Below are 19,860 nucleotides of genomic sequence, written 5' to 3' on the forward strand. Positions count from 1 at the left end.
GTGAATAGTTGGGCAGGGAGTGTTGTAGAGCAGAGGGATCTGGGAGTGCAGGTGCATGGTTCCTTGAAAGTGACAGCACAGGTAAATAGGATGCTCTCACTCTCTCTTCCTCTCATCTCTCACTCTCTTCCCCTCTCTCTCTCTCTTTCTCTCTCTCACTCTCTCTCTACTCTCTCTCTCTCTTCCGCTCCCTCTCGCTCTCTCTCTTCCACTCCGTCTCTCTCTCTCTCTCTCTCTCTCTTCCCCCTCGCTCTCACTCTCCCTCTCTCTTTCTCCCTCCCTCTCTCTCTCTCTCACTCTCTTCCTCTCTCTCTTTCCCTCTCTCTCTCTATTTATTCCCTCTCTCTTCCTCTCTCTCCCTCTCTCTCTCTCTCCCTCTCACTCTCTGGCTCTCTCTCTTTCTCTCTCACTCTCTGGCTCTCTCTATCTCTCTCTCTCTCTCTCCAACCTGCACTCAATTCAACTTCCTGTTAAAGTTCTGCATTCTACCCACTGAATATGTTCCATGCGTATGAACAGATGGTTTGAGGGTAGGTCTGGTGGGTTTAGGCATGGGCTGGTAGAACTGTCCAGTCTTTGTGTACCCGAGAACGATATTCTAAAGAAGGGCCCAGATCCCGAAACGTTATCTATCCATGCTTTCCAGAGATGCTGCTTGACTCACTGAGTTGCTCCAACATTCTGTGTCTTTATTAGTTAACCATTGCTTCCACAAAGTCCCACTGTTGTTGGACTAGTCCATGGGACATGCCTGCTATGTTAGGCACATCCCAAGATACCAAGAATGAATGAATTTATAAATGAAGTTTATTGGCCAAGTATGTACACATACAAGGAATTTGCCTTGGTGCTCCGCTCGCCAAGTAACAACACGATATACAGTAACAATTAAGATTGACACATAAAACATTAAACATTAATAATAAAACATTATTGATTAAACATGTGAATTAAATAAAATACCAGAGCAAAAGGAGGCTACAGATTTTTGGTTATTGAGTCAAGCTACTACTCGTGGGAAAAAAGCTGTTTTTATGTCTGGCTGTGGCAGCTTTGACAGTCCGGAGTCGCCTTCCAGAGGGAAGTGATTCAAAGAGTTTGTGACCAGGGTGAGAGGGGTCAGAGATGATCTTGCCCGCTCGCTTCCTGGCCCTTGCAGTGTACAGTTCATCAATGGAGGGAAGGTTGCAGCCAACAACCTTCTCAGCTGATCGGACAATTCGCTGCAGCCTCCGGATGTCGTGCTTGGTGGCTGAGCCAAACCAGACCATGATGGAGAAGGTGAGAACAGACTCTACGATGGCCGTGTAGAATTGGACCATCATTGTCTGCGGCAGATTGTGCTTCCTCAGCTGCCGCAGGAAGTACATCCTTTGTTGGGCCTTTTTGACTGTGGAGTCGATGGTGGCCCCCCATTTAAGGTCCTTGGAGATGATGGTTCCCAGGAACTTAAAAGATGTGACTGTGGTGTTGTTGATGGTGAGGGGAGGGGGAGCTCTCCTAAAAACCTTTTCACCCAGAGAGGTGTGAGCTATAGAAACAAGGATAGACACAAAAAGCTGTAATGTTGGGTGGTGCATCTATGGAATTCTTTGCCACAGAAGGCTGTGGAGGCCATCAATGGATATTTTTAAGACACATAGATAGATTCCTGATTAATATGGGTGTCAGGTTATGGGGAGAAGACAGGAGAATGGGGTTGAGAGGGAAAGATAGATCTGACATGATTGAATGGTAGAGTAGGCGATGGGCTGAATTACCTAATTCCGATCCTATCACTTATGAACTTACGAGTTAGGCAGCATCTCTGGAGAAAAGGAAAAGGTGACGTTTCTGGTCGAGAGCCTTCTTTAGACTGAGAGTCAGGGGAAAGGGAAACGAGAGATATAGACAGTACATAGAACAAATGAATGAAAGATATACAGAAAGTAACAATGATGAAGGAAAGGTGGAGCCCACAATGGTCCATTGTTGACCCTGGGGTAGGTGAGGTTGGTGTTAAAGATGTTAAAGCAGCGCATTTGGAAAGCAGTGACTGGATTGGTCAAAGTCAGCATTGAAAGGGGAATCATTCTGGATTTTTTTGAGGATGTAACAAGTAGAATGGATAAGGGAGAGCCAGTGGATGTGGTGTATCTGGACTTTCAAAAAGCCTTTGACATGGCTTTGTCCTGTCCTCACCTAGGTTCCCCCCCCCCCCCCCCCCCCCCTTGCTATTGATGTAGTGCAGCGTAGGTTCACCAGGTTCATTCCTAGGATGGCGGGACTAACGTATGATGAAATAATGGATCGACTGGGCTTATATTCACTGGAGTTTAGAAGGATGAGCAGGAATCTGATAGAAACATATAAAATTCTTAGAGGATTGGACAGGCTAGATGTAGGAAAATTGTTCCCGATGTTGGGGGAGTCCAGAACTAGGGTCACAGTTTAAGAATCGGTCTGAAGAAGGGTCTTGACCTGAAACATCACCTATTCCTTCGCTCCATAGATGCTGCCTCACCCGCTGAGTTTCTCCAGCATTTTTGTCTACATAAGAATAAGGATTAGGCCATTTAGGACTGAGATGAGGAAAAACCTTTTTCACCCAGAGAGTTGTGAATCTGTGGAATTCTCTGCCTCAGATGGCAGTGGAGGCCAATTCACTGGATGTTTTCATGAGAGAGTTAGATTTAGCTCTTAGGGCTAACGGAATTAAGGGATATGGGGAGACGGCAGGAACGGGGTACTGATTTTGGATGATCAGCCATGATCATATTGAATGGCGGTGTTGGCTTGAATGGCCTACTCCTGCGCCTGTTTTTCTATGTTTCTAATGGTTGGCTGTGGGGCAGGTGATACCCCAACAATGGCAAGCGAGATATGGGTGGTCGTGAACGAGGCCAGTGGCAGGAAGAAGACCAAGTCAGGTCAAGTCAACGGCAACGCTCCAGAGGACCGAACCAACACGTGGTTCAAGAACCACTTCAACAACCTGCTTGGGTCACCTCCTACTGTCACTGAGGAAGACAAGGAGGTCGAGACTGTCCTCATGGACGCACAGATTCAATAGCCAATAGGTCCTTCGGCCCTTCGAGCCAGCACCGCCATTCATTGAGATCATGGCTATAGGAGCAGGGAGGTTCTACTGCATTTGTACAGGGTCTTGGTGAGACCACACCTGGAGTACTGCGTACAGTTTTGGTCTCCAAATCTGAGGAAAGACATTCTTGCCATAGAGGGAGTGCAGAGAAGGTTCACCAGACTGATTCCTGGGATGTCAGGACTTTCATATGAAGAAAGACTGGATAGACTCGGCTTGTACTCGCTAGAATTTAGAAGATTGAGGGGGGATCTTATTGAAACTTACAAAATTCTTAAGGGGTTGGACAGGCTAGATGCAGGAAGATTGTTCCCGATGTTGGGGAAGTCCAGAACAAGGGGTCACAGTTTAAGGATAAGGGGGAAATCTTTCAGTACCCAGATGAGAAAAACATTTTTCACACAAAGAGTGGTGAATCTGTGGAATTCTCTGCCACAGAATGTAGTTGAGGCCAGTTCATTGGCTATATTTAAGAGGGAGTTAGATGTGGCCCTTGTGGCTAAAGGGATCAGGGGGTATAGAGAGAAGGCAGGTACAGGATACTGAGTTGGATGATCAGACATGATCATATTGAATGGCGGTGCAGGCTCGAAGGGCCAAATGGCCTACTCCTGCACCTATTTTCTATGTTTCTATGACATCAAGGTCCGGAAAGCGCTCGCATGGGAAGCCCTCAATAACACGGGGAAAATCTGGACGTCACGGATGCCTAAGGGTCTCAAACTGAGATTCTTCCACGCAACTGTAGAGACCATATTATTGTACCGGTGTGAGGCATGGACTCTCACTCCAGCACTGTCCAAGTCTCTCGATGGTACCTACACCCGAATGTTGAGAGAAGTTCAGTTAGAGGGACCACATCGCCAACGGGGAGATTCCACCTCTGACCGAGAAGATCAGGTGGAGAAGGATGAGGCTCGCTGGTCACTGCCACCGCCCACCCAGAAATGGCGGCAAACAAGGTCGTGCCGTGGGAACCCGCCCATGGAACACGTGACCCGGGACGGCCGATCAAGATGCTGCTGGAGACGTTGATGGAAGACCCACGTGTAGGGACAAACGAGGAGCTTGCCGGCTGCACGGAGGACAGAGATGTGTGGTGCGTCCGTCACCGTGCCCGTCTGAAACCAGCGCCACTGCCTCGCTAATGTTTTTAATGATGATAATTTAAAAAACAATAATAATAGGTGACAACGAGTGATACAGACACTCGTGAACTTTGAACTTTTCTGAGCATTCGGGTTTAGGTACCATCGAGAGACTTGGACAGTGCTCGAGTGAGAGTCCATGCCTCACACCCGTGCAATAATATGGTCTGTACAGGACGACAGAAACAAGAAGCTGCAGATGCTGGTCTGAAGAAGGGTCCCGACTCGAAACGTCACCTATCCATGTTCTCCAGAGGTGCTGTCAGACCCGCTGAGTTACTCCAGCACTTTGTTTTATACTCTGCACTTGAACCTGCTCCATCTACTCCATGCCATGAAATCAGTAAATACAATCAAAACTGGCTTTTGGAGGCTACATTAACATGCTATCTCTACTGTCTCTGGAACAGCTTATCTCCACAGTTTTACCCTTTCACAAAATTGTGAGAGGAATAGATCGCGTCGAGTTGCCGGTAGATAAAGTGGCCAAAAAGGCTTTTGGCACTTTGGCCTTCACCATTCGGACTATTGAGTATAGAAGTCGGGAGGTCATGTTGCAGTTGTATAAGACGTTGGTGAGACCGCATTTAGAATACTGAGTTCAGTTCTGGGCACCGTGTTATAGGAAAGATATTGGCAAGCTTGAAAGGATTCAGAATAGATTTACGAGGATGTTGCCAGGACTAGAGGGTGTGAGCTATAGGGAGAGGTTGAGTAGGCTGGGTCTCTATTCCATGGAGCGCAGGAGGATGAGGGGAGATCTTATAGAGGTGTACAAAATCATGAGAGGAATAGATCGGGTAGAGTCTCTTGCCCAGAGTAGGGGAATCGAGGACCAGAGGACATAGGTTTAAGGTGAGGGGTGAAAGATCTAATAGGAGCCTGAGGGGTAATTTTTCACGCAAAAGGTGGTGGGTGTACGGAACGAGCTGCCATAGGAGGTAGTTGAGGCTGGGACTATTGCAACGTTTAAGAAACAATTAGGCAGGTACATGGATAGGACAGGTTAGAGAGATATGGGTCAAACACAGGCAGGTGGGACTAGTGCAGATGGGGTTGGCCAGTGTGGGCAAGTTGGGCCAACTTCCACACTGTATAACTCTATGACTCCTAACACTTGCAACATGATCAAAGACCCTTTCCACCCTGCCCCCCACCAGTACCAACTCCCGTTGGGCTGAAGGTGCAGAAGCTTAAAAGCGCGCACCACCAGACTCAGGAATAGCTACTTCCCCTTGGTTATCAGGCTTCTGAACGGTCCTTGAAGCTTGAAAGTGTGCATCACCAAACTCCATAATTTTTCTCATATTCATATGTTCATTATTTGTAATAGCAGAATTAGGCCATTTGGCCCATCAAGTCTGCTCCGCCATTCAATCGTGGCAAATCTATCTTTCCCTCCAAATCCCAATCTCCTGCCTTCTCCCCATAACCCGTGACACCCGTACTAATCAAGAATCTTATCAATCTCCACTTAGAAATATCCATTCTTGGCCTCCACGGCCATCTGTGGCAATGAATTCCACAGATTCACCACCCTCTGATTGAAGAAATTCCTCCTCATCTCCATTCTAAAAGTACATCCTTTTATTCTGAAGCGATGCCCTCTAGGCCTAGACTCCTAAACATCTTCCCCACATCCACTCTATCCAGGCCTTTCACTATTTGGTAAGTTTCCATGAGGTTCCCCCTCATTCTTCTAAACTCCATCGAGTACAGGCCCAGTGCCGACAAACGCTGTCCTGTGATCTCCACTGTTATCAAGCTTCTGAACAGCCCCTTCATAAGCTAGACCACTGCCCTGATGCTCGAACGTATTCTGTTGTGGTCATTGGACTTATTCGCTGGAACTGTTATGCCCCTGTCCCACTTAGGAAACTTGAACAGAAACCTCTGGAGGCTTTGTGCCCCACCCAAGGTTTCCGTGCGGTTCCCGGAGGTCAGTCTCCCTACCTGCTTCCACTACCTGCAACCTCCGGGAACCGCATGGATACCTTGGGTGGGGCGCAAAGTCTCCAGAGGTTTCCGTTCAGGTTTCCTAAGTGGGACAGGGGCATTACTCTACAAAGCTCAAAAACTGTTTTCTGCACTCTGATATCTCCCCCCCCCCCCCCCTCCCTCTCTACCTATTGTACTTGTGTTTGACTTGATCTTCTTGCGTGTGGCGTGCACAGCCTAAAGTTGTAGGCCAAGGGTAGACATCCAGGCCAGGACAGCATCAGTTACTGGGTGGATGGCTTTGATGCCCCCAGGGAAAAGCCTCAGTTGGGCAGTCATTCACGATGTGTGGGATGGTCTGGTCTGGATGTCCGCAGTCGCAAGCAGGGCTGTCTGTCATCTCCCACTTATGCAGGTGACGGGCTGTTCTTACACGGAGGATGCAGATTCTGTTCTGGGATGGAGGTCAAAACCTGGTGGCTTCACTGTAGGGTGACGGCTCCGTTGTTGGTGTTGGCATCTTTCCAGGCTCTGCGACACTCAGTCTTGGTGTCAAAGTCTTCCAGGGGTTTAACGGATGACCAAGAAAGCACATCAGCGCCTCTACTTCCTGAGAAGATTACGGAGCGTCGGTTTGTCAAGGAGGACTCTCTCTAACTTCTACAGGTGCACAGTAGAGAGCATGCTGACCGGTTGCATCGTGGCTTGGTTCGGCAACTTGAGCGCCCTGGAGAGGAAGAGACTACAAAAAGTAGTAAACACTGCCCAGTCCATCAGCGGCTCTGACCTCCCTTCCATTGAGGGGATCTATCGCAGTCACTGCCTCAAAAAGGCTGGCAGCATCATCAAGGACCCACACCATCCTGGCCACACACTCATCTCCCCGCTACCTTCAAGTGGAAGGTACAGGAGCCTGAAGTCTGCAACGCCCAGGTTCAGGAATAGCTACTTCCCCACAGCCATCAGGCTATTAAACACGGCTCGGACAAAACTCTGACCATTAATAGCCCATTATCTGTTTATTTGCACTTTATCAGTTTATTTATTCATGTGTGTATATATTTATACAATGGTATATGGACACACTGATCTGTTCTGTATTCATGCCTACTATGTTCTGGTGTGCTGAAGCAAAGCACTTGCAAAGCAATCCTATCTGGGACACATGGCAATAAACTCTCTTGAACTTGAACTTGAAGGGTTTGCAGGACTTCAGGCGCATGTTGGGCAGATTGTTCTAGCCAGCATGGATGGGAAGGTCAGGGTTCGCCTCGATGGTGCACCAATCTTTCAACATCCTCTCCCTTCTGCGTATGCTGGGAGGGGCGATAGGACAGAGGACAGGGAGCCACTGCATAGTTGCTGACTTGGTGATGACCCACGTTGCAGAGTTAAGGACAGTGTCATCTCGTTTTGGTGTGGCAGCTATTAGCCCAAGCTGTTGAGCAAAACTCGGCTGTTGAGTAGACTAGGACCAAGCTTGCGGTACGGAGGGTGTGTGCATTTTTGACGATCGTATGTATGTATAGTATTAACTGATCTGTTTGGACTGCATGCAAAACAAGGCTTTACACTGTACCTTGGTGCATGTGACAACAATACACCTAAACCAGTGGCTCAGCGGTAGAGTTGCAGCCTGACAGCGCCAGAGACCCGGGTTTGATCCTGACTACGGGCGCTGTCTGTGCGGAGTTTGTACGTCCTCCCCGTGACTTGCGTGGATTTTCTCCGAGATCTTCGGTTTCCTCCCACACTCCAAAGACGTACGGGTTTGTAGGTTAACCGGCTTGGTATAAATGTAAATTGTCCCCAGTGTGTGTAGGATAGTGTTAGTGTGCGGGGATCGCCGGTCGGCGCGGACCCGGTGGGCCGAAGGGCCTGTTTCCGCGCTGTATCTCTAAACTAAACTGAACTAAACCGTGCCTCTGACGCACACGCACACGCACGTACACACACACACACCGCGCGGCAGCGGACCAAGGGGAGGGTTTACCCACGCTTGTTGTTTTGTTCTCGTTGCAGGTATCTCGCTTGACAGCCCGCTGAGCAGCTTGGAGCGATGGACCAGCGGCGTGACCTACCCCGCCGCGGCCACGACGGCGGCATCCGGCAGCTCGCCGGACCGGCACGCTTCCAGCCAAGTGATATCTCATCGCAAGAGGCACTACTTCCAGTGCTCGGAGTTGAAAGAGTCGGCGTGGAAGAGCGCGGTGCAGGGACAGACAGAGCCCAGCCTCTAGGCGGGCCCGGCAGGGAGGCGGGAGAGAGTCCGCGCCCCACCTCCTCCTCCCCCGGCGAGGGACAGGGACGACCGGGAGGAACCACAGACTGCAGACGCCGGGACCCTGAGCCACACACAAGGTGCCGGAGGAACTCGGCGAGTCAGGCAGCATCCGCGGAAGGGGGGTGAACAGACGACGTTTCGGGTCGTGATTCTGACGGATACTTCATTGGTCCCAACACCTAACATCACCTGTCCATTCTCTCCACAGACGCTGCCTGACCCGCTGAGTTCCTCCAGCACTTTGTGTCTTTTCCTAAAGTGACCAGTTTTGTGCCCTGTTTCTTTTTGTTACTTCCCCCCTCCCCCCCCCCCCCTACCCATGTACGTACACAAGGACCAATTTGAGGCCGTCGCCTTTTTTCTTTCCTTCGAGGAACCCCGCTCCTCCACACCCTTCTGGTCTGCACCTGACCCCCCCCCCCGTCCGTAACAGGATAGGTCCAGATACCGAGCGATCCAGGTGGCAAGGTCCTCAAACCACGAGCAGCCCCATGTCAAGGGTAAACAGCCAGATGATTCCTTCTGCGGCCAAGGCAAGGCAGATGGACAGTGGAAGCAAGGAACAGACACAAAGTGCCGGAGTAACTCAGCGGGTCAGGCAGCATCCCTGGAGAACATGGATAAGGGGCTTCATATGTTCCAGGAGCAGAATTACCAAACAGTGAAAGGCCTGGATAGAGTGGATGTGGAGAGGATGTTTCCACCAGTGGGGAGTCTCGGACCAGAGGTCACAGCCTCAGAATTAAAGGACAGCAGAGTAAACTTGATGGGCCAAATGGCCTAATTAGCCATTTAGAATGGAGACGAGGAAACACTTTTCCTCACAGAGAGTGGTGAGTCTGTGGAATTCTCTGCCTCAGAGGGCGGTGGAGGCCGGTTCTCTGGATGCTTTCAAGAGAGAGCTGGATAGGGCTCTTAAATATAGCGGAGTCAGGGGATTATGGGGAGAAGGCAGGAACGGGGTACTGATTGGGGATGATCAGCCATGATCACATTGAATGGCGGTGCTGTCTCGAAGGGCCGAATGGCCTACTCCTGCACCTATTGTCTATTGTCTATAATTCTGCTCCGAACACTTACTTATAACAAGGCCCTTCGGCCCATCGTCCACGCTGCCGCGTCTCTTTTTGTTCCAGTGGGGTTGGGGGTGGGGGGTTTGGTTGGGACCTGATCAGCACCCACAAAAATATCCATTGACTTGGCCTCCACAGCCGTCTGCGGCAATGAATTCCACAGATTCACCACCCTCTGATTAAAGAAATTCCTCCATATCAACTGCTACTTCTTCAACTATCCTGTCCCCTACACCCCCCCCCCCCATTCCTTCCCCTTCCACCTCTATCCCTCCCTCTCTTCACATTTCACTCCACTTTTCTCCTTATCCCACACGCTTTTGTCTCCTTTGCACCTTTATCCACCCATCTGCCACTCACCCCCCTCACCAGTATCCACCCATCACTTGCTAGGATTTTCCCCGCCCCCACCTCTTTCCTAGCCTTCTCCCCCACTCTATTCCAAAGACCCCATACACTGCCTGCTCCTTCCCTCCACAGACGCTGCCTGACCCACTGGAGAGGGTTAAGAGGAGGTTTACGTGAATGATCCCAGGATTGAGTGGGTTAACGTGTGATGAGCGTTTGACGGCACTGGGCCTGTACTCGCTGGAGTTTAGAAGGATGAGGGGACACCTCATTGAAAAACTAACTGAATAGTGAAAGGTTTGGACAGAGTGGATGTAGATTGATTGCTTCCACTAGTGGGAGAGTCTAGTACCAGAGGTCACAGCCTCAGAATTAAAGGATGTTCCTTTCGGAAGATGAGGAGGAATTTCTTTAGTCAGAGGGTGGTGAATCTGTGGAATTCATTGCCACAGAAGGCTGTGTAGTACAAGCCAATGGATATTTGTAAGGCAGAGATAGATAGATTCTTGATTAGTATGTGTGTCAGAGGCTATTGGAGGTCAGAGGATACTGAGTTGGATGATCAGCCATGATCATATTGAATGGCGGTGCAGGCTCGAAGGGCCGAATGGCCTACTCCTGCACCTATTTTCTATGTTTCTATGTTATGGGGAGAAGGCAGGAGAATGGGGTCAGCAGGGAGAGATAGATCAGCCATGATTGAATGACAGAGTAGACTTGTTGGGCCGAATGGCTTAATTCTACTCCTATCACTTGTGAACATGACCCGCTGTGTTACTCCTGCACTTTGTACTTCTAAACCTTTCCTCTCGATATACCTGTATCCTTTTCATCTCCTGCCTTCGTCACATACTCCACCCACCTGCTGATCAGTACCCCTCCCCACCTCTCACCTGTCACTTGCCAGGCTCAGTCCAGTCTCCGCACTCCCCCCCTCCCCCTCTTACTACAAGCCTACATTCACTCTGAAGAAGGGTCTACATACAACCAGTCTGAAGAAGAAATGTTGCCTTACCCACTGAGTTACGCCAGCACTTTGTGTCTATCTAGTCCGAAGAAGGGTCCTGACCCAAAACGTCACCTATCCATGTTCTCCACAGATGCTGCCTGACCTGCGGAGTTAGTCCAGCACTCTGTGAAACGTCACCTATCCATGTTCTCCACAGATGCTGCCTGATAAATGTGAGGTTATCCACTTTGGCGGCAAAAACAAGGGGGCAGATTATTATCTCAATGGGGTTAGGTTAGGTAAGGGGGAGGTGCAGCGAGACCTGGGCGTCCTTGTACACCGGTCACTGAAAGTTGGCTTGCAGGTACAGCAGGCAGTGAAGAAAGCTAATGGAATGTTGGCCTTCATAACAAGAGGATTTCAGTATAGGAGTAAAGAGGTTCTTCTGCAGTTGTATAGGGCTCTGGTGAGACCACATCTGGAGTATTGTGTACAGTTTTAGTCTCCTAATTTGAGGAAGGACATCCTTGTGATTGAGGCAGTGCAGCGTAGGTTCACAAGATTGATCCCTGGGATGGCAGGACTGTCATATGAGGAGAGATTGAAAAGACTAGGCTTGTATTCACTGGAGTTTTGAAGGATGAAGGATGACTGGACAAGCTAGATGCAGGAAAAATGTTCCCAATGTTGGGCGAGTCCAGAACCAGGGGCCACCGTCTTAGAATAAAGGGGAGGTCATTTAAGACTGAGGTGAGAAAAAACTTTTTCACCCAGAGAGTTGTGAATTTATGGAATTCCCTGCCACAGAGGGCAGTGGAGGCCAAGTCACTGGATGGATTTAAGAGAAAGTTAGTTAGAGCTCTAGGGGCTAGTGGAGTCATGGGGAGAAGGCAGGCACGGGTTATTGACAGGGGGCGATCAGCCATGATCACAATGAATGGCGGTGCTGGCTCGAAGGGCCGAATGGCCTCCTCCTGCACCTATTTTCTATGTTTCTATGACCCGCTGAGTTACTCCAGCACTCTGTGAAACGTCACCTATCCATGTTCTCCAGAGATGCTGCCTGACCCGCTGAGTTACTCCAGAACTTTGTCTATACTTGGTCTGAAGAAAGGTCCTGACCCGAGACGTCGTCTATCCATGTTCTCCAGAGATGCTGCCTGACCCGCTGAGTAACTCCAGCACTCTGTGTCCATTTGATTGACCGGTGGTCCCATCGAGGAGCAAGTGGATCGGTTGATGATGAAGCCTCCTAACTTCCTACCTAATGCTGCCTCTGCCAATGGTCTTCTTTCGGAGGGGGGCGGGGGGAAGAAGCCACATTTTCCAGTGTTACGTCGTTCAACCAACATCGATTTTCTTTTCTTTTTAATATATTTGGAATTGATCACGGGAAACAAAGCTAATTTGTGCATTTTCGTAGAGTGAGCATCCACGTGTTATGTTTGGCCAAGGGAGGCAGGAGGTTTGCTCAGTATCCGACCATCCTACCCAGAAGATCTCCCACCCCTCTCCTCCAGTCCCCTTTCCTCTCCACCGCTCACCTCCTCTCCACTCCTCTTCTTCCCTCTCCCCTCTTCTCTCCTTCCCTCTCTCCTCCTCCATTCTCCTCCCCCCCATCCTCCCCTCCCCATCTCTCCCCTCTCTTCATCTCATCTCCTCTCTCTTCCTCTCCTCTCCTCCCCTCTTCTCTCCTTCCCTCTCCTCCTCCATTCTCCTCCCCCTCCATCCTCCCCTCACCTCCTCTCCCCTCTCTTCCTCTCCTCTCTCTTCCTCTCCTCCTCCCATCCTCTTATCTCCTCTTCTCTCTTATAGACAATAGGTGCAGGAGTAGGTCATTCGGCTCTTGGAACCAGCACCGCTTGAAGGGCCGAATGGCCTACTCCTGCACCTATTGTCTATTGTGTATTCTCTCCTCCCCTTCTGTTCCTCTTTCCTCCTCTCTTCTCTCCTCCCCTTCTGTTCCTCTTTCCTCCTCTCTTCTCTCCTCCCCTCTCCCATCCCAAGCAAGGCCACTTCTTCTTTCGTGTCCATCTTCCATGTTTCAAATGTTGACCTCGCTGTCATGGTCCGTCGTGAAAAGGGCGCAAGCTTCCGGCGACAATCAGTGGGAGCCATCACTTGTTGCAATAGATGATGGTGGTAGCAGAATTAGCTTGGGATACATCCAGTTTCCTTCCTCCCCCCCCCCCCCCCCCCCCCCCCCCGCCACGTGGACACTTCTGCTATTGGGGCCCCAAGCAAGGCTGAAGATGTAGGAACTCCAGGTGATGTGAAGGGAGGGGTGGGGGGATTATAATTCCCCAGGCAGCGGTGAGATCTTGCCCTGGTGGGTTGTTTATGTGGGGTGTTGGGGGAGGGGGGGTGTGGAGAGACGGTGAGACAGACCCTGTCCATTATCCCAACGCCACGAGGGGGGGGAGGGGGTCTCACCCCCACACAAAGTGCTCCAAAGTAACCCTCGTGGACGGAGACTGGGAATGCCCGGGCTCTCGCGTGGGGGCTTTTTTTCCTCTTTTGCGTCGGATTAATTTCTCCCGTCCTTGAGTTTTGAAGAGAAACGTGCAATGTGAGCGGCGGATGGCTGGCGGTGAAACAGGGTAGGTAGGGGTGGTCTAGTCTGCACTGCGGCAGTGGACACTGGCACAGAGACGGCAACACAGCACAGCTCTCCAAGGATGCCTGGCTGTCTACATTTCCGGACTCTCATCCTGCATGGTGGTTTACGTTGTGCAATCAGCAGTTTGTTTCGATGTTTTGTGTATTTTTTTAAAAGTCCGATAAATATGTTACCATATCCAGTTGTTGTTGGTGTTGTTTCATTGCGAATGCCCATTGCCTTCCTCGCCCCTCCACCCGATGATGGTAGACTTTAGAATAATAGGTGCAGGAGTAGGCCATTCGGCCCTTCGGCCGTTCAATGTGATCATGGTCGATCATCCAAAACCAGTACCCCGTTCCTGCTTTTACCCCATATCCCTTGATTCCATTAGTCCAAAGAGCTAAATCTAACTCTCTCTTGAAAACATCCAGTGATTTGGCTTCCACTGCCTTCTGTGGCAGAGAATTCCACAGATTCGCAACTCTCTGGGTGAAAAAGAGATATGACAGTACAGGTTTGCAAGGACTGGTTGAAAATATGTAGACATACAGCGCGGAAACAATGGGTCTTTATTGTCAGCAGACTAAATTCCTCCGCAGGCCCTTCAGCCCACCTAGTCCGTGCCAATGCAACCAACACCAATGTTTTACTGGTCAATTAGCCTACAAACCTGCACGTCTTTGGAATGTGGAAGCAAACCGGAGCACCGGACAGCAACTCCACTGTACCACGGTACAGAGGAAACATCCTGACTAACAATAGGCGTTTAGTTTATTATCACGTGTTATTGCCAGCATTTAATACGCATCCAATTTTACCCATCCTTTCTTTTAAAATCTTTTTATTCGTTTTTTTCAAAAGCAAAAACAAGACAACAAAAAATAATGATAAACATAACAATGGTATATTGATACATAGGGATCCGGGTTACATTAATAACAGGTATAACCTAAATATGAGTCCAGTGTCAAAATACACATTGAATATAGACCTCCCGGTCTCTATGTAAATATAGTTAAGTGTTTAAAAGAGAACTTATATGTATAAAACAAAAAGATAAAAAACAAAACCCCCCTAAACTAAAAAAATTAAAAAATATAATTCCTGGGTAAATAATTTAAGGGTGGATCAGCGGTAGAGTTGCTGCCTTACAGCGCCAGAGACCTGGGTTCTATCCAGACTACAGGTGCTGTCTGTACGGAGTTTGTACGTTCTCCCCGTGACCTGCATGGGTTTTCTCCGGGATCTCTGCTTTCCTCCCACACTCCAGAGACGTACAGGCATAGTATAATTGTAAATTGCCCCTAGTGTGTGTAGGATAGTGTTAATGAGCGGGGATCGCTGGTCGGAGCGGGTGAAGGGCCTGTCTCTGTGCTGTATCCCTAAACTAGACTAAATTTATTATGGGCAATAAACGTTGCCTATTTCCTTCGCTCCATAGATGCTGCTGCACCCACTGAGTTTCTCCAGCACTTTTGTCTACTTTCAATTTTCCAGCATCTGCAGTTCCTTCTTAAATAAATTTATTATAGACAATAAGTAGAACATTAAGAACACGCCACATCTTCCATCTGCATTTATTATTTTATTTTTTCAACTTGATAACAAATACAGTTAGTGATTGTCAGGTCTCTCAGAAACACAGTTAAAAGCTACATGTACAAATTTACACCTTCAACCGAATGAAGAGAATTTGATAGAGATATCACATGTACAGGTTCCACCACCGATTTTCCGGCACCCTTTGGCTCCAGAGCCTTTCTGGGTTATCTGTGTTGCCGGACCATCAGAAGTCACGGCCTCTGAGAGGAGTCAAACAGTACCGGAACATTCCGTCCAGGGCCCGCAAAGTCGGCCTCGGGAGTCGGCTATGGGAACGGATCTGCAGGCTCCAGCCGGGCCGGAGTTCCAGAGCCCCGGCCGCAGCGGGCAAACTCGTCCCGCGGAAGTCCCGATGAGGTCGAGATCGGCCGCCTCACCCGGCCAAGACGCCATATTTTCGGGGGGAGATTTCAAGTGCGCGCTTGTAATTTTGTCCGGATTAAAGGAGGTGCCAGTTGCTTGAAAATCGGCAACGGACCTGCACTAAATGCAATGTAGGCAGAGGTTTGGGCTGTACTGGTTCTGCAGTGGACCCACTGCAATTCATGTCCATTTATTAGCTGTGATTGATCCCACATCCTTTACCATGATATTGGTAATGATAGTACTGAGTGCTTGCTTACAAGGTAAATATCTGTGCTGTGTTTGATAGCTCAAACAATTATATCATCCCCAATATCTACAGTTAGTGGGAGTGGAGGTATTGGCATTCTATTATTGATGCAACTATGTTATTAGCATTGAATGTTTAACGTCTAAAACATAAAGACATAAAGGCCACAGTCTTAGAATAAAGGGAAGGCCATTTAGGACTGAGGTGAGGAAAAACGTTTTCACCCAGAGAGTTGTGAATTTGTGGAATTCCCTGCCACAGAGGGCAGTGGAGGCCAAATCACTGGATGGATTTAAGAGAGAGTTAGATAGAGCTCTGGGGGCTGGTGGAATCAAGGGATATGGGGAGAAGGCAGGCATGGGTTATTGATAGGGGACGATCAGCCATGATCACAATGAATGGCGGTGCTGGCTCGAAGGGCCGAATGGCCTCCTCCTGCACCTATTTTCTATGTTTCTATGAAATGGTCTGGCTAAGGAACAGGCCTGAATAGAGTGGGTGAGTCTAGTGGGAGAGTCTAGGACCAGAGGGCACAGCCTCAGAATAAAAGGACGTACCTTTAGAAAGATGGTGAGAGGAATTTCTTTAGTCAGATGGCGGTGAACCTGTGGAATTCATTGCTACAGACGGCTGTGGAGGCCAAGTCAATGGGTATTTTTACGGGGGAGATTGGCAGATTCTTGGTTAGTATATGTGTCAGGGGTTATGGGGAGAAGGCAGGAGAATGGGGTTGAGAGAGATAGATCAGGCATGATTGAAAATGGTGGAGTGGACAATGGGCTGAATGGCCTAATTCTGCTCCTAGAGTTTATGAACTTAAGAACATTTGGTGGGGCCGTATTTGGAATATTGTGTTCAGTTTTGGTCACCCCACTATAGGAAAGTAGGAATTAAGCTGGGAAGAGCAGAGAGAAGATTTACGAGATTGTTGCCAGGACTCGAGGGCCTGAGCTATAGGGAGACGTTGAGCAGGCAAGGACTTTATTCCTTGGAGTAAATACTGGAATGGTACATACGTACAGATGGTAGTATTCATAGAATCATAATGATACAGCGTGGAAACAAACCCTTCAGCCCAACCTGCCCACACTGACCAACATGTCCCATCTACAATAGACCCACCTGCCTGCGTTAGGCCCATATCCATCCAAACTGTCCTATCCACGTACCTGTCTGAACTACCTCCTCCAGCAGCTCGTTCCATACACCCACCACCCTTTGCGTGAAAAGGTTGCACCTCAGGTTCCTATTAAATCTTTCCCCCCTCACCTTAAACCTAGGTCCTCTGACAAGAGACTGTGCATTTATCCTCATGATTTTGTACGCCTCTCTAAGATCACCCCTTATCCTCCTGTGCTCCAAGGAATAGAGGCCCAGCCTACTCAACCTCTCCCTGTACTCACACCCTCTAGTCCTGGCAACATCCTCATAAATCTTCTCTGCACTCTCTCCAGCTTCAGATTTTAAACATTCAAGTTTGCAATGAGCATTATTATTTACTTTATTATAGGTACAAATAAACGGTTATACTTCATAAGTTCATGAGTGACAGGAACAGAATTAGGCCATTCAGCCCATCGTATACTCCGCCATTCGATCATGGCTGATCTATCTCTCCCTCCTAACCTCATTCTCCTGCCTTCTCCCCATAACCCCTGACACCCGTACAAATCAAGAATCTACCTATGCCTTAAAAATATCCACTGACTTGGCCTCCACAGTCTTTGGTGGCAAAAGATTCACCACACTCTGGCTAAATAACCCCCTCTCTCTCCTAACCCCATTCTCCTGCCTTCTCCCCATAATCCCATACACCTCTTACTTAATCTAAGTTCTCAAGTATGTTGAAATGTGAAAATATGATAAAAATTGAAACATGCTGCTGGTGCAGAAAATCCGAAAATAAAAATAAATACAATGGTATTCAGCACCCTTTATGTAAAAAAAGTTGCCCCTCAGGTTCCTATTAAATCTTTCCCCTCTCACCTTAAAAGTTCTGACGCAGGTTCTTTAACCTGAAAAGTTTCTCTTTCCGCTGATGCCGACTGACCTGCAGAGTATTTCCAGCATTTTCAGTTTTTTATTATTTATGTACAAAATAAGGTGATTTAGTTTTGAAGGTTTGCAAGTATTTACCGTACATTTGCCATCTCTATTTGCCGGGATAGATGTGGGCATGTTTATAGATGGACTCCTTTAAACAAAGAATCACAACACTGCCACACACTACAGTTAAGATTGGATTTGAGGTTAGTGATGATACGGCAAAAAAAAATAATCATATTAATAAGTTCAACTTTACAGTTAGGTCTGCACGGTGGGCCAGCGGTAAAATTGCTGCCTCACAGCGCCAGAGATCCGGGTCCATCCCGACTACGGGCGCTGTCTGTACAGAGTTTGCACGTTCTCCCCGTGACCGCGTGGGTTTTCTCCGACATCTTTGGTTTCCCCTATACTCCAAAGACATACAGGTTTGTAGGTTAAATGGCTTGGTATAAATGTGAAATTGTCCCCAGTGTGTGTAGGATAGTGTTAGTGTGCGGGGATCGCTGGTTGGTGCGGACTCGGTGGGCCGAAGGACCTGTTTCCGCGCTCTATCTCTAAAGTCTAATGTCATAGAGTCGGAAACTTGGCCAAAATAAAAACTAAAACGCTACTCCAACCTGCCCACATTTGGCCCGTACCATCTAAGCTTCTCCTAACCATGTAGCTATCCTATGTTCTGGCGGGACTGTCATACGCTGAGAGAATGGAGCGGCTGGGGTTGTATACTCTGGAGTTTAGAAGGATGAGAGGGCATCTTATTGAAACATATAAGATTGTTAAGGGTTTGGACACGCTGGAGGCAGGAAATGTTCCTGATGTTGGGGGAGTCCAGAACAAGAGGCCACAGTTTAAGAATAAGGGGTAAGCCATTTAGAACGGAGAAGGGGAAACACTTTTTCTCAGAGAGTGGTGAGTCTATGGAATTCTCTGCCTCAGGGGGCGGTGGAGGCCGGTTCTCTGGATACTTTCAAGAGAGAGCTAGATAGGGCTCTTAATGATAGTGCAGTCGGGGGATATGGGGAGAAGGCAGGAACGGGGTACTGATTGGGGATGATCAGCCATAATCACATTGAATGGCGGTGCTGGCTCGAAGGGCTGAATGGCCTACTCCTGCACCTATTGTCTATTGTTTTTATAAATGTTGTTATAGTCCCTGCCTCAACACACCTCCTCCGGCAGCTCGTTCCATACACCCACCACATTCTGAGTGAAAAAGTTGCCCCTCAGGTTCTTGTTAAAAATGTTGCCCTCTCACCTTAAACATGTGTCCTCTGATTCGCGATTGCCTTACTCTGGGAAAAAGACTTTGTGAATTACTCTGTGCATTCAGCCCATTAATTCTCCTCATGATTCTATACACAGCTGCACCATAGAAAGCATTTTGTCAGCTTGTATTCGCCCTTTCTATTCAACCTCATCATTTTACACACCTCCGAAAGATCATCTCTCAAAACCATGAAACCCCTGAATCAATTCCTCCTAATTGCAGCAATTTATTTTCCTGTTAAGTGTAACAGGAATTTAAAATGTAATATCAGTTTACTTAAATTAATCACTAACACTCTAGAACATTAAGAGAGAGTTAGATAGAGCTCTAGGGGCTAGTGGAGTCAAGGGATATGGGGAGAAGGCAGGCACGGGTTATTGATTGGGGACGATCAGCCATGATCACAATGAATGGCGGTGCTGGCTCGAAGGGCCGAATGGCCTCCTCCTACACCTATTTTCTATGTAACATTTATATTTTAATAAATTACTGAATTAGGGAGTTAGGGAGTTTAATCTTCTTGCAGTCAGGTGCATCTGAGTATAGTGAAGCATGCACTTAGAATAAAGCAGGCCATAGGTGGAGCAGCAGTAGAGTTGCTGCCTCACAGCGCCAGAGACCCGGGTTCCATCCTGACTACGGTGCTGTCTGTACGGAGTTTGTACGTTCTCCCCGTGACCTGCGTGGGTTTTCTCCAGATGCTCCTGTTTCCTCCCACACTCCAAAGACGTACAGGTTTGTAGGTTAATTGTCTTGGTAAAATGTTTCATTCTCCCTAGTGTGTGTAGGACAATGCCAGTGTACAGGAATCGCTGGTCGGTGGGCCGTAGGGCCTGTTTCCGTGCTGTATCTCTAAACTAAACGGAGCGGATAATCAGGGCTGGAATGCTGGAAACAGTCTGAAATAA

General features: G+C 48.5%; 1 protein-coding gene across 6 annotated transcripts in view; it reads left to right on the forward strand.

Annotated features, from left to right (window-relative positions):
• The window catches only part of LOC116973674 (sine oculis binding protein homolog), a 259,428-nt gene extending 250,416 nt beyond the window's left edge, over positions 1–9,012 (forward strand). For 5 of the 6 annotated variants that reach the window (XM_033021954.1, XM_033021955.1, XM_033021958.1 and 2 more), the window contains one exon: positions 8,191–8,308. Coding sequence is in view for 1 of the 6 variants with exons in the window: in XM_033021956.1 (XP_032877847.1) it covers positions 8,191–8,408 (218 nt within the window). In the remaining 5 variants the exon portion in view is untranslated. Of the gene's footprint in view, positions 1–8,190 lie in introns of all 6 variants that reach the window. The other variant, XM_033021956.1, reaches the window with a different exon arrangement.
• The last annotated feature ends 10,848 nt before the right edge of the window (positions 9,013–19,860 follow it).

This window comes from Amblyraja radiata, chromosome 5 (assembly GCF_010909765.2).
Source record: "Amblyraja radiata isolate CabotCenter1 chromosome 5, sAmbRad1.1.pri, whole genome shotgun sequence".
Taxonomy (NCBI): Eukaryota; Metazoa; Chordata; class Chondrichthyes; order Rajiformes; family Rajidae; genus Amblyraja; species Amblyraja radiata.